General features: G+C 43.2%; 1 protein-coding gene across 1 annotated transcript; it reads right to left on the bottom strand.

Moving 5' to 3' along the window:
* Positions 1-1610: 1610 nt before the first annotated feature.
* Positions 1611-9361, bottom strand: Zbtb18 (zinc finger and BTB domain containing 18). The gene is given in 5 exon segments (XM_047521152.1): positions 1611-3322; positions 3325-4476; positions 6830-6913; positions 8583-8671; positions 9310-9361. Coding segments are annotated over 3 exon segments (1593 nt in total). The 5' UTR covers positions 6843-6913; positions 8583-8671; positions 9310-9361; the 3' UTR covers positions 1611-2894.
* Positions 9362-13244: the final 3883 nt, after the last annotated feature.

Raw genomic sequence — 13244 nt, 5'->3', positions numbered from 1 at the left:
ATAATAGTAATGTAAAACTATTGTTTTCATGTTTATCTTTATGATTGGAAGTTATGGACAATTAGATTTAAGATTTACAAAACCTGTCAGTTCAGTGCCTGGGCTTGTATGCAATTTAGGGCCGTCTACTGACAATTCTGTGTTGTCAATTCTCCAGGTCAACCAACAATGTTTTTCACTCTGACAAATACCCAAGAAGGAAACCCAAGATCCCCAAAAGTAGGAAACAGTTCTTTTAAGGGTACGTGTCTTTAAATATTTTAAATTAAAACTTTTGAGAATTTAAACCTGAGGCCTTTCAAATTCTCCCAGAAACAAACAAAAAAGAGATGTATATAGCTAATCTTGAACAATTGAATGCCTGCTAACTCAATTGCCTAGAATTCCAGTCATTAGACAAGCAGTTTTCCAAATTAAGACATCCGGGCTACTTCAATTTTCCACTTAAATCAGAACACCGAATAGATTTGATCAATCAACCTAAGATAAAATTACACATGAAAAGTGACTTACATGGTGCATGGATTAGTAGTTGTAATGGCGTATCATGAAAAGTGTATGCTGCCACTTGAAGTTTCATGGATTTGTAGTTTCTAGGGAATTGTCTCAACATGCTTGATCTGGACTTTAGAAAATGGGTCTTTTTTTTTTTTTGGTAACGTATCTTCTTAAATGACTAGAACATTTGCACGCATCTATTTGGGTGACCTAAGGCATTTTAATAATTTCATAAGCTCTGAATAGACCTGATATTAAAGATGCCACGTATACTATACATACTTAGAATCTACATGATCGTAATACAAAATCACACACAGGAAATTTTCAGTTCATATAATTTATTGCAGTTAGCACACAGTTTAAAAATTCACCAACACACCAATAGTACAAAACTAAACAGCATTATAAGTTATTCCCCCCTCAGGAAAATAAAACATACTATGATTGTCAAAGCTAGATGTCAGTCTAAGTTTTAGAACAAAGGAAGAATGTGAAACTAAGAAAAGAAAAAAGCAATCACTCACGATGACCACAAAAAGAAAATCCAAAGAAAGTCCGTTTCTCACAGACATTGATTGTCTTCTCTAAATTAATAAAAATTATTTTAACATAAACTGTATTTAAAAAAAACTAGAAACTCTTCAAGTAACTAAAGATAATGCTCCAAGGCCATTTTCACAGCTTTTTTTGTTTGTTTGTTTGCTTTAAATGCCATTACAGCCAAATTAACACACATTTGACCAAATATTTCCAAAACAGTCCAGCAACACACAATGGAGTTTTCCATTCAGTATCTTAAGCACAAAAATAGGCTATGTTTACAGTAGTTAAGGCGATCAAATTTTAAACAAAAGCAATTAAAAAAAAAAAAAAGGGAAAAAACAGCAAACGTTTTCCATGCTACTCCCATAGACCTTATTTGTAAGTGCAAGACAGGAAAACAAACACTGTGCAAAATGCTTTTGCCCTGTGTGCTGGTGATTAAAACCACACGTTGGGCTGCAGCCTCTGCTGCCGATACACATAGTCTACTAACCCCCTTCCCCATGTCAATCAAGGCAGTCCAGTCCTTTCAGCCTGGGGCTTTTTCAGTCCATAGAATCTTTTCATGAGTTGGGGGGGGGGGGTAAGGAAGAAGGGGAGAAAAAGAAAAGGGGAGCAAAAAACAGAGAAAATGACCTATTGTCAATTTGTGCAGTAGTTATTCTAAAAATGCTCAACTGGGTAAATGTGTACACCTAAACTTTGAGCTGGTATGGGTTTTGTGCAATTAGAAGTTTGTTATAAATGCACACTGCACATGCAAATCTTTAAGCCGTTTGTAAACATTTATATGTTCCTTGTTATGTAGCAAAGTTATCAATTTGCAGCTTAAGTTTTTATTCAGCTTAACAGTTCAACTTAAAGACAGTGGGAAAGTCAATTTAAATTATATAAAATAAAAAAAACAGTGCATTTACGTTCTTCATAACACCAGTTTTTTTCCAAATGGTGCTATTTTTCTAAGGAAATTAAATAATTTTAAACTCACTCGTTAAAGTTATACAATGCAAACAAAGACAAAAAATATATTGAAACTCATGCATTTCTGTAGCGTTAATATTTACTTTTCAAGACTCAACTAAGAGCATCAACACAACCTGTCAAGTTCTTTGACATCCCCCCCAGCCCATGTAATCAATTACAGTATACAAGAACAGTAATTCACATTTTTAAACACACAGTTCAACACTGCTGAAGCTGCAATATCCTTTTTCATCCCAAGCAAACCTTCACAAAGACAGTGTCCCAGTGATCCCAGTGTACTTGCAGAATTTCTCTCATTGGGAACCGTCAGAAAACCAGAAGTTGCCACAGAAAGTTTTAAGTCAACTGCTTGTTTAAAAATAGATAATCCAGCATTTCAGAAATTTTCCATTTGGGTCTAAAAGCATTCAGGTTTCCAACAGCCAGAAAAGATTCATGCAATTTGAGACACAGAGGCTAATAAAACTGGAGGGAATTTCTTTTTACTTTAAAAAACAAAACCAAAACAAAACAAAGCAAATGTGGGGCACAAAAAGAGCTCAAAAGACAACACCGTGTTGACAAAATTAAGCCGTATGAAAGCATTTTGTGCTAGGACGATTTGTTTAGAAGTTTCTTATTGGCTTACTTTGCCTACCCCTCAAAGGAAAGACACCTCTCTATTCTCAGACTTGCTCTAAAAGTTTCTTTTATCAGAATGCTAAATTAGTGAGATTCTCATGCTATTATTCTAAAGTGCAAAAAACAAGTTAAGATCCCAACTTTTAGTTCCAGGAAACAAGACTGCTTTTAGACCGTACCACAACTATATAGAGATCTATGTATATATATGTATATATATATATTATTTATATATATATATAAAATTATTTCCAAAGTTCTTGAGAGCTATCTTCTAAGGTCCAGTCTCTGACAGTAGGCAAGCTCAGTGCTTCGCTTTTGACCGACAAGGAGTTCACCAACTCACAGTGGAACTTGCGAATGTGTCTGTACAGGTCTCCAGACTGCGTGAACCTGCGCTCACACCACTTGCAGGCATGCGGCTTCTCGCGGGTGTGCACTACGGCATGGCGGCTCAGGTTGTGCGAGTACTGGAAGCTCTTGCCGCACTGGGTACATGTGTAGGGCTTCTCTCCCGAGTGAGTCCTCTCGTGGCGTTTGAGGGTGTACATGCAGGAGAAAGTCTTCCCACACAGCGAGCACGTGGGCACATTGACATCGGCGGCAGGCTTGCTGCGGATGCCGTCCTGCTCGCGAAAATGAGTGCTCAGGTGGATCTGCAGAATGTGGGGGCTGGGAAGACTTTGTTGCAGAGGGGGCACATGAAGATCTGGCCCGCAGGGCTCAGGATGTTGGACACATAAGGGAGCAGACTGCTCTCCATGCCCCCTTCCACCTGGACACGCTCGCTCTCCGGGGTCATCATTTCATCATCGCTGGCTTTGTCCTCCCGATCCAGTTCCCTCAAGACCGAGTCCTCCCTCAGAGGAGCCAGATGGGCCGGCTCATACTGTACCCTGTTATTAGTGCTCACACTTTCTTTCACAGTGCTATGTTCCATGTCATAGTCATTAGTGCCAACATCACTCTCATCACAGGAAGCCTCTTTCTCCACCTTCACCTGCACCAGGTTGCTTCTCAGCACGTCCTGTGAAGAGAAATAAGAGCTGTTCAGATTTTCAACTCCTGAAAGGCTGGACTTGACAGACAGGTCCAGCACACAGTCAACATCTGCCGAATCCCTCACGGAGGTGACAGACCTCTGGGACAAAGACTCTGTTGAGCTGCAGGGGCTGGCTACTGTTTTTCCAGCTGCTGTGGCGTGTGGCTCTGCCTCTCCGCCAGCCTGAGGGATGCCTGCTGAGTCTGAGGGCAATCGCATCCACATGTTCCCAGGCTCGGCCGCCAAGTCCCTTTTGCTGGGCAGGATGTTCAGTTTTTCATCTTCTCCTTCATCTTCATCACTCGGCAAGTCGCCTGCCATGTGGCTGCTGCCATCGGAGAGGCTCTCGACTTTGTCCGAACAACTTGAAGCATCTTCTTCCTTTTTGGTGCTGTCTGCCTCCGTGGTAGCTTTCTCTTTCAGCTTCTTTTTGCAGACTTTGACAATGTCATACATGTGGAGATAACTGGCAGCTGCTAGCACGTCTTCAATGGGCAAGTCTTTGAACTGGAGTTTCCCTTCATACATGAATTCAAGCAGGAGAGCGAAAGCTGGGGCTGTAACAATGTCGCTGTTCAGATGAACAATGTCTCTTTTGTCCAGCTGGTCCTTGTAAAAGAGGTGGAAATACATGCTGCATGAAGCCAGTACAGCTCGGTGTGCTCGGAACTGGGCATCTCCCACCAGAACAGTGCAGTCACAAAGAAAACCCTGGTGTCTCTGCTCGCTCAGACACTGCAGCAAATGTCTACTATGGTCTGGAAACTCCATACTGTCTTCATAACCTGGGAAAAGAGGAATTTCTCATTAAAGCATGGTCGGGAATAACTTTTCAGCACTCTAGCCCCCACCAAAAAAAAAAAAAAAAAAAAAAATCTGCCTTGGCCGCCGAAGTACATGTCCCTGAATTTTAATCAGGCTTATGACCCACACACTACCAGATTACACACACAAGACCAAAATACCAGAAGAAAAGCGTACACTTTCCAAACTTTCTTATCCCAGCCAAACGGTCTCTGATGCATCTCTACCTTCCCTGAACTTTTGGTCAAGTTTTAAAAACCTTCATTTAACCACAGCCTCTTAACTGGGAACAAGAATTCAGATCTCTTTCAAAAGAAACTTGACTAACTCTCATCAAAGTACGTCCCACAAAACCTACATGGTAACTTTAATTTCAAAGGGGAACAACTCACATAATAAACAAAGGAAAGTCCCAGATACATTCTGGAAGATTTAAGAAAACTTGTTCAACCATTCTTTTTACTGTATTACTTTTGATACCTGGCTACACTTAGAAGGCACAGTTTGAATACACACATTTGGTTGAATCAAGAAAAAAAATGAAATTGCATAATTAGTCCAGAAATTAGCAAACAACTTACTTTTAAAGTCAGAGTGTTACAACAACAAAAGCACTGTGTATAAAAACAGATGTTAATGCCTTAAGATTTGCAGGTAGAGCACACATGTACGAGATCAGAAGGAACTATACCAACAGATGGAAAAGATCATCTTTACTATGAACAAATCCAAAGATTTTTTTTTAAAACAAATTGAGGGGGAAAAAAAAGTTCTATTTCTTTGTAGAACCTATGCTTCAATAATATTAGGAACCATAGGGGTTTTATTTAACTGTGAAAATTCTCATCTAAACTTTGATCCGCTACAAGGCAAAAGAAGTATCATATTAAAAATTCAAACTTTAAAAAATATAGGCATATCACTCAAATGAGACCCCAAAGCTTTACAGATTTAAACATTTTTTGAAATTGACTTTCTAGAAAAAAGAAACTTTTTTTTTTTTTAGCTCTGCCTCACCTCTGCTAACAGAAAATACTTTGTTTCAATATAATTGGATATATTTTGTTTTCCCACTCCCTTCTATTCAACTATGCATCTTTGCCTTTTTATCTGCTGAGGGAGGGTGAGAGGGATCAGAAAGACAGAGATGTACAAAGGGTCAAAATTCAACAGTGGTGGGCACACTCTTAAAAATAAAGAAAAACCTGACTTCCCCTTTCCTGTGACCAGACGAAGGTTCCATATCATCCATCTAAGCAAGTGCATTTTGGGAATGGATATGGATAAATTTATATTCACGAATTACTTTCCTCCTCCTTCTATACTTTGCTCAATATAGATTAAAACTTTCATCCTAACCCCAGATACATTCTGCAAGATGCCACCGCTAGAATAAACCAAGATTTACAATACAATCACTTTAAGTGCCCCACAGCTAACATCAATCCTAATCCTTGAGAGGGCTAAAAATAAAGATTGGAGGGCAGCTCACAAGGTAGCCGTGATCAAATTAGGAGGCTGAGAGGACAGAGAGGGACGAAGAAGGAAGCTTATAAACATCTGATCCAGCTGACTGTGGCCATATGGCAGCTGCTGCCCAGATAAAGAGATTAAGAATAGAGGAGTGCGATTACAGCTGTCTGGCCAATTCAGGCAGCTCAAATCTACAAGTTCTAAATTAGTCGCTAACACAAAAACTCCTGCAAATAATTATTGTTATGTTGAAATAAAAGATCTCTTAAATATATATTTGAAAGAGAAATGAGGAAACCAAACTATTCTCCTGAGAACAAAAGTTTTTTTTTCCCCCTTCTTCTTCTTCTTAAAAAACCTCCGGTTTCAAAAGCACTACAGCTGTATGTTTCAGTAGTGCTGTTGAATGTTTTGAAGAATAAAGTTTCACAGTGGAATTAATTACACAACAATCTAGCTTCTTAACTAGAATAATCTTCTCATATAAGTTTGAATGCTGAATTCCAGACAGTTTACTATTTCTGCCCCCCCCTCAAGCAAAAGGAATCTAAAAGAGCAGTGGAACAACAAAAAAGCATTTTAATCCAAAGTGATCTCAAAAGCAATATTTCAAAGCCTTTCTTAACATTTCAAAACTTGAAATATTTCAGTGTATTAAAGTTATTTACTTGCTCAAGTAAAAGGGATAAAAATTAACACTAAGCAAGCCCAAGACTTTCAACTTCAGTAAGATCGTCACTTAATACTCAATTTCATATATTATTCCTAAATGGGCTAGAAAAGTAATGTGATCTTTTTACAATTAAATAAACAAAACACCAAAGCAGAAATATGCTCAATCTAATCTCTTGCTACTCCTACCTTTAGGACACATAAACCTGATTAAGTCCTTTCCTCTGAGTCTTGCTGGCTCCAGGTCTGTTACATCGGTGGAAAAAAAGCAGACTAAGAGAGACAGATGCAAAGTGGAGATGATGTTAGAGAGGAATGAGATACCTTCTCCACCACAGATCCGCACACACTAACTCCCTGTCTGTGTGTTAGAATAAAAGGCTGAGGGATGGCAGGCTGTCAGCTGCTCTGACATCATGTTCAGATGGAAATGCTACCTCCAGCTGTGCTCCTTTTAATGCCATATGCTACTCCTCTACACTCCTGCCACCAGCTTTTTCTTAGGAGAACTTTTCTCTTCTGTTAGTATAAACAAAATACTTCAAAGTCTTCCTTTTTTTCCAAACTTTCTAACAGAAGAAATTGAAAAACTCAGCATATGGAGTTCTACTGTATTTATGGAATAGCAACACTTCTGTCTTAAGTTGGTGGACTGGCTTACATACTGACAGCACACTCAAGCCACGGTGCTATTCAGGAAATCCAGATTCACTTTTATTCAACTCCAACGTTTAGTTTCAAAGGCAGCTTAGGGATATTTTTAAACCAACCCATTTGACATCTCCAGTCCCATTTCAACATTATTACAGCACTCTTTTTTTTTCCCTGCAGAGATAATGGTATACATCTCCAAAATGTTGGCAGACTTATTAAGAACTATTACTTCAGCCTGGTTCACCTTATTATTTCATTCTTACTTAACACCTTATCTACAACCACCTTCTCAGGAAAATTTCTCACACTGCCAGAGTTAATGCAAATTTCAATTCTCAGTATCAACAAAGCTGAAACTGCACTTTCTGAAATCCTGGAAAGTATTTCAGTTCAATGAGAAAGATTAATAAACTAATGCAACCTGCTATAGTTATTTAAAATGAATGCTGCACCTGCATATCTGATCTGTCTGCTCAGGAAAAGCAGAACCTTGTCTTCCCCTTGATCTGTGTCCCATAACAAATCTTTTTATTTATTTATTTTGGGTCACTCTGTAATGTTCATGAGCACAAGAAAATTTTTCAGGGGAGGGGGGCGGGGAGGAACCCAGGTCTCCTAAGTTGGGGAACTTTTTGGTTAGAGTTTGTGGGTCTTTTCTAGTGGCTGATGAAACTGTAATGTAACCCGGGTTGGGCTCGGCAGAGCTGGGCTGACCAGTGCCGTGCAAGGTGCTGCGACAACTATGAATGTCAAACACATCACAGACTCTTGGGAGGGTGAGGAATAGAAAAGGAACTGGGGCCCGAAGAGCGAGTGTCCCACCCCCCACCCCCGCAGAGATAACCACATGGTTCTTCTTAGAAAACCGTGGCAGAGTAACAAACCCCAACATTCTCTCCTGTCCTCCCTTTCCCAAAGTCACAAACCTAACTTTCCCTAACTTCGTGGTAAATGACAATTATGAACACCAAGTTCATGAGCTACTCTTTGGAGATAAATTCCTTCCCAGCTACACAACCTATTCTCCATAAATGCTCTCGCCCCATTCCAATATATCAGGCATTAATCACCCCATTTACCCAGTGGGGTGGGGGGTGAGTGACAGTTTAATGAGCCCCAAGCACCGCAATGGGCCAGTGACTCCCACTCCACAAATCAACCCCTTCACATCTCGCTACCGGCGGATCCATATAGGTTTTGAGAGATTGGGGTTTTGTTTTTCAAAGAGGTGGAGGCGGGGGTGCGGAGTAGTGGGGGTAGTGGGGAAGAAATGCAAATCTTTACGTACTTCTCTGTGCAAAGCACACGGAGAAAGAGGAAGGTTAAAACCACAGGGAAGGAGGTGGAAGACGTAGAGCCGGTGCAGCAGGAAAACACCTTAAACAACAGCGGAGAAAACAGACCCGGGTCACGGCAACAACAAAAGAAAAGTCGTAAGAAGAAGCCGGGGGGAGGAGGGTGGTTGCCACCGCTTCCCCGACGCCACCGCGCGCGAGCCCCCGGGGCCTCCAGGCAACTGCACCAGCCCGGGAGGGGCCCCCTCCCCCGTCGGCGCCCTCCCCCCGGGCGCCACTGCAGCTGCACCGGTCCCCGGAGCCGCGGCCGTCCCGGGCGCCACTGCAGCTGCGGCGGCTCCCAAGCCCCCTCCCCCAGCCCGCCGCCCTCCGCACCCGAGAGGCGCCACCGCAGCTGCACCGGCCGGGAGCCCGCCCCGCGCCGCAGCTGCACCGGCCCGGGGGCGCGGCGCGGAGCCGGCAAGCCCGCACCCCGCCCGACCCCGCAGCTGCAGCGGCCCCGTCCCCGCGCCCGAGCCTCCCGCAGCTGCGCCGCCCCCCGCCGCCCCAACAGCTCCAACCACACAAACTAACTCCACTCACAGGGCACCCCCGGCCCGGCCCGCCCTCTGCCCGCACTGCCCCGCCGGCCGGGGCCGCACAGCTGCGCCCCCACCCGCCAGGGGCCAGGGTGCGGAGGGGGCGCCGGGTCAGGGGCCAGGGGCCGGCACCCGGACTCACACGGAGCGGCCCTAAGTCACCGCGTCCCTGCCGCCGCCGCGTCCTCCGCCTCCTCCTCCTCCTCCTCCTCCTCCTCCTCCTCCTCCTCCCGGGCGCCGCCGCCGCCGGACTTGGTGGGCTTCCTCCTCCTCTTGCCCCCCTCCCTCCCGGCCCCCCCACCCCCCAATCCCGGCTCCGTTGCCCGCTCCCCCCGCCCCTCCCTCCCGCCCACCCCGCTGGCAGCCGGAGGAGCGCGACGGAGCGAAGAGGGCCCCACTCTCAACGGCTCCCCATGGCAGCAGCCCAGCGGCGGCCGCAGCCTGCCAGACACAGCGAGGGAGCGAGCGAGGGAGCGAACGCGAGCCGCCGGCCGGGGGGTGGGGGGGCACGGGGGGGCGGGGGAGGGGAGGGGGCGGGAGGACGCACCACGCACGCACGCGGCGGCGCCGGCCAGATGTTCCCCCAGCCCGCCCCTCTCCTCCCCCGCCTCCCTCCTCCCGCGATGGGCGTCTGCGATTGACCGAAAGCCGCAGGACTGGCGCTCCCCGCCCGCCCCCAGCCCGCAGACTCTCCCAATAGGAGGACGACTTTTCAGGAGGGCGGAGGGGACGGTGGGCAAAAGTCGGACTGACAGGGTGTTCTAGCCAATGGGAGAGGCAAACCAGACCTGCCGCACGCTCGTGCCAATCACAGGCAAAGAGTATTGTGGTGGGCGGGGCCCTGGCGGGCGGGGGCCGGTAGCAAAGCGGCGCGGGGCGGAGTCCTCAGGCGCAGCGGCGGTGGCGGCAGCGGCGCCCCTCTGGGTGACTTGGCCGTGAGAAAGTGAAAGGAGCCCGCGGGCGGCAGCGACAGCTGCGCTGGGAGGGGCTTGTTTCCAGGCTCCCAGGCCCCGCGCGCTCTGGGGGAGAGGAGCAAGCTTTTCGTGTGCACCGTGACGACCATAAATATACTTTAAAACGCACTAGTGCTTGGCTGCTCTAAGTTATGCAGGTATCCTCGGGAGGCAGGACACCAGGGGACACAGAAGACTCGAGTCAGGCATTGGGTGGCTTCCTCTGCCTCCTCCTGCTTGGTCCTGTCTGGAAAGTAGTGTTAAGGAACGTTCCTGTTCTGTCCTGGTTGTCCCGTGTCCAGGTGCATATGGTGCGCTGGGGACGAGAGCAGCGCTCAGAGGCAGTTTCTGGGCGTCCTGCTCTTGTAGTCGTTAAGTTACAGGCAGAGCAGAGCGCCCGCCTGCATTTGTCCGAGAACCTTTGTGTCCCATCTGTACTTACACTGCTACAAGTTAAGTTATTACCAAGTGACCAAATTTCAGAGCATTACAGTAAAATTGGTACTTGTAGATGCCTTAGCCTGATTCGTTAATTGGTATGTAACAAGCCACAACTTTTAAACTACCAAGGGAAGATATGAGAGTATCGTGTCACTTTTGACTCCCTTTAAATAAACTTTTACTTGTACCTGTTCTTTGTAGTTAAACTGTTAATCACTGCTACAGTCACGAAGAAATGTAAACATTTCTGCTCTCAAGAAATTGGAAATTTGTTGAGATTACGAGAAAAAAAACTTACAAGTGGGGAAAATGATTCATGAAAATAGAAGAGAAAACGCATAGTGAGGAAGTCAATACACTACATATTGTCTTAATGAAATATGTTTGTTCTTTACTAATTGAACCAGGACTGGCAAGCCTGTTGCTAACCAACTTGCCAGGAGACCTTTAAACTGGGCAAAATGTGCTTTCACTTTGTTCCAGGTCAAATGGGTAAAGTAAGTTGAAAGTATTGTGTGGGCAAATCAGACATGTTGAATTGCTAATGAAGTGAAAACGGGAGCGCATGAAATTCCTGAAACTGAAACAACATTGGAATATCCTGTTAGAAACAGTACTGGTGTTCTCCACTCTTTCCTTAACCTTCTGTGTCCTGATGAATGATCAGTGAGGTCAAGCCTAGAATTTTTTAATTCCATGAAGTCTACTGTTGCATCCATGCTCTTGATGAATTCTGGGTCTTTCAAGTCTTTTGTTAGAAGGCCTAATTTCAGCTTGACGTGTTTCAAGTTAGAGAAATGTATAAATGTTCTCTATTAAAAAACGGGGGGGGGGGCGCGTGGAGGAAGAGACAGATGTAAGGAATACATGTTTCACCAACACATTCAGGGAGGGGGGAAGAGTCAAAAGAAATGTTTGCATTCTCTAAACTGTTTCTCAACAACTAAAAGTTAAAAATAAGAAAAGTAACACATCCTTGAATAAACGGACACAAAGTAATTGTGTTAGAACAATAATAAATTCATGAGAAAATTAGAACATTCAGATTATCCACAAAAATCTTAGACACTTAGTTCTGTGGCATCCAGAGCAACATCACAACTCTAACAAAAGGTTTTATAGAATGTACCTACAAGCTGAATAATAGCCCAGAGATAGGTAGACAGAGACATTAATACATCAAAAGTGGTGACCGTTGTTTTTCCTTTTTTCTCCAAACAGTCATGACTAGAATCCATTTTGTAAGTGAAATAGTGTGGCCAGGAAATACAGATCAAATGAATATTTAAGGAAGCCAGTATGATGCCCTTCAACTGCTATGACAATCTTATTCAGTCTCCAGTCTTCTCTGCACATTTTTATTCGATGACAATTTAAACTGTCTTATAAACTTACTGTGCAAGTGATACTTCTAATCTTCTTTGGAAAATCATCAACATAATAGATTATAAACAAAATAGAACTAGTATCCGAGGTGTCATAGTTTGAAATGATTATACTGTTTTTATTCAACGTCCATTGGAAACTTGGAAGGTAAAAGGTCAGAGTCTAAATATCCCCCTTAAGTAAGCTCCTCAAAGTATGTCCTGTTCACTTCTATACTATAGGGTTAGCAAGTTACCCATAATAAAAAGTAACTTGAATTGGTTGTTGTTTTTAGAGCTAATAATCTACCTTTTCTTCCCTCACACAGTGGGACATAAAAGTACAAAAAGTACTGACATTAAGTTGTTGGAAAAATGTCATTGCTTTCTCTCTGTAGGAATCTCATTCCTGTATAATTCCAAATAATTCATACTTTTCTGTGAGTTCTGAAATATAAAATGATACAAGAAAATCTAACCATCCATGCTTAGATTTCTTGCCAAGGAGCAAATTTTGTTTTAATAACATGCATTTTTACTAATAATAATTTAACGGTATAAAATTTTGAGAGACCAGATAAAATTTAATTTGATGAACAACTCCATATAATGAATGTCTGACTTTTAAATGTGAACAAGTCAAATCTCTGAAAAATGTGTGTTTTTATTACACTTTATACAATAGGTCATGTTGGGAAAGTATTTTTCTATGAAATTAATTTTGAATGTTGACTTTTTATAATTTTTTTTAATTTCACATATAATTAGAATTTTTTCCTAAAAAAATTAGAGAGGTAGACAACAATAAAAGACCAGATACTCCAAAGTATAATGTTTATAACAAGTATAAATGTAACAGAATGTGAGTAGATGAGGCCACCCTGCTTGCCCAGGCTAACCTCGAACTCCTGGGCTCAAGTGACCCTCCTGCTTCAGCCTTCCAAACAGCTGGAAGTAGTTGGGAAGAGCCACCATGCCTAGCTCTGATTTTTAATCTGTAGGGGAAAAAATACACTAAAATGAAAAGTGTGTTCAAACTTTTTTTAAAGCCTGCTCGCCTTCCATATTATAGCATAGCATAACATGGTACTTTATTAACTTATTTAGATCTCTCTCCTGGTCTAAAGGAAGGAGGAGGCACAGAAACACAACCAAGACACTGATAAAGTAAATGAACAAACAAGAACACAGACACTACAATAATGAAATAAACAAGAACATATTTTCTACAGTAAGGTACATACATATTATTGAAGAGCACATTATACTCCGTGGGTTATAAATTCTGTGGTACTTGAAGCTATTGATTAAATTCCTGA

The sequence above is a fragment of the Sciurus carolinensis genome, chromosome 12, assembly GCF_902686445.1.
Source record: "Sciurus carolinensis chromosome 12, mSciCar1.2, whole genome shotgun sequence".
Taxonomy (NCBI): Eukaryota; Metazoa; Chordata; class Mammalia; order Rodentia; family Sciuridae; genus Sciurus; species Sciurus carolinensis.
Note: the sequence above shows the minus strand (reverse complement) of the source record. Positions and strands in the feature narration are given on the sequence as shown.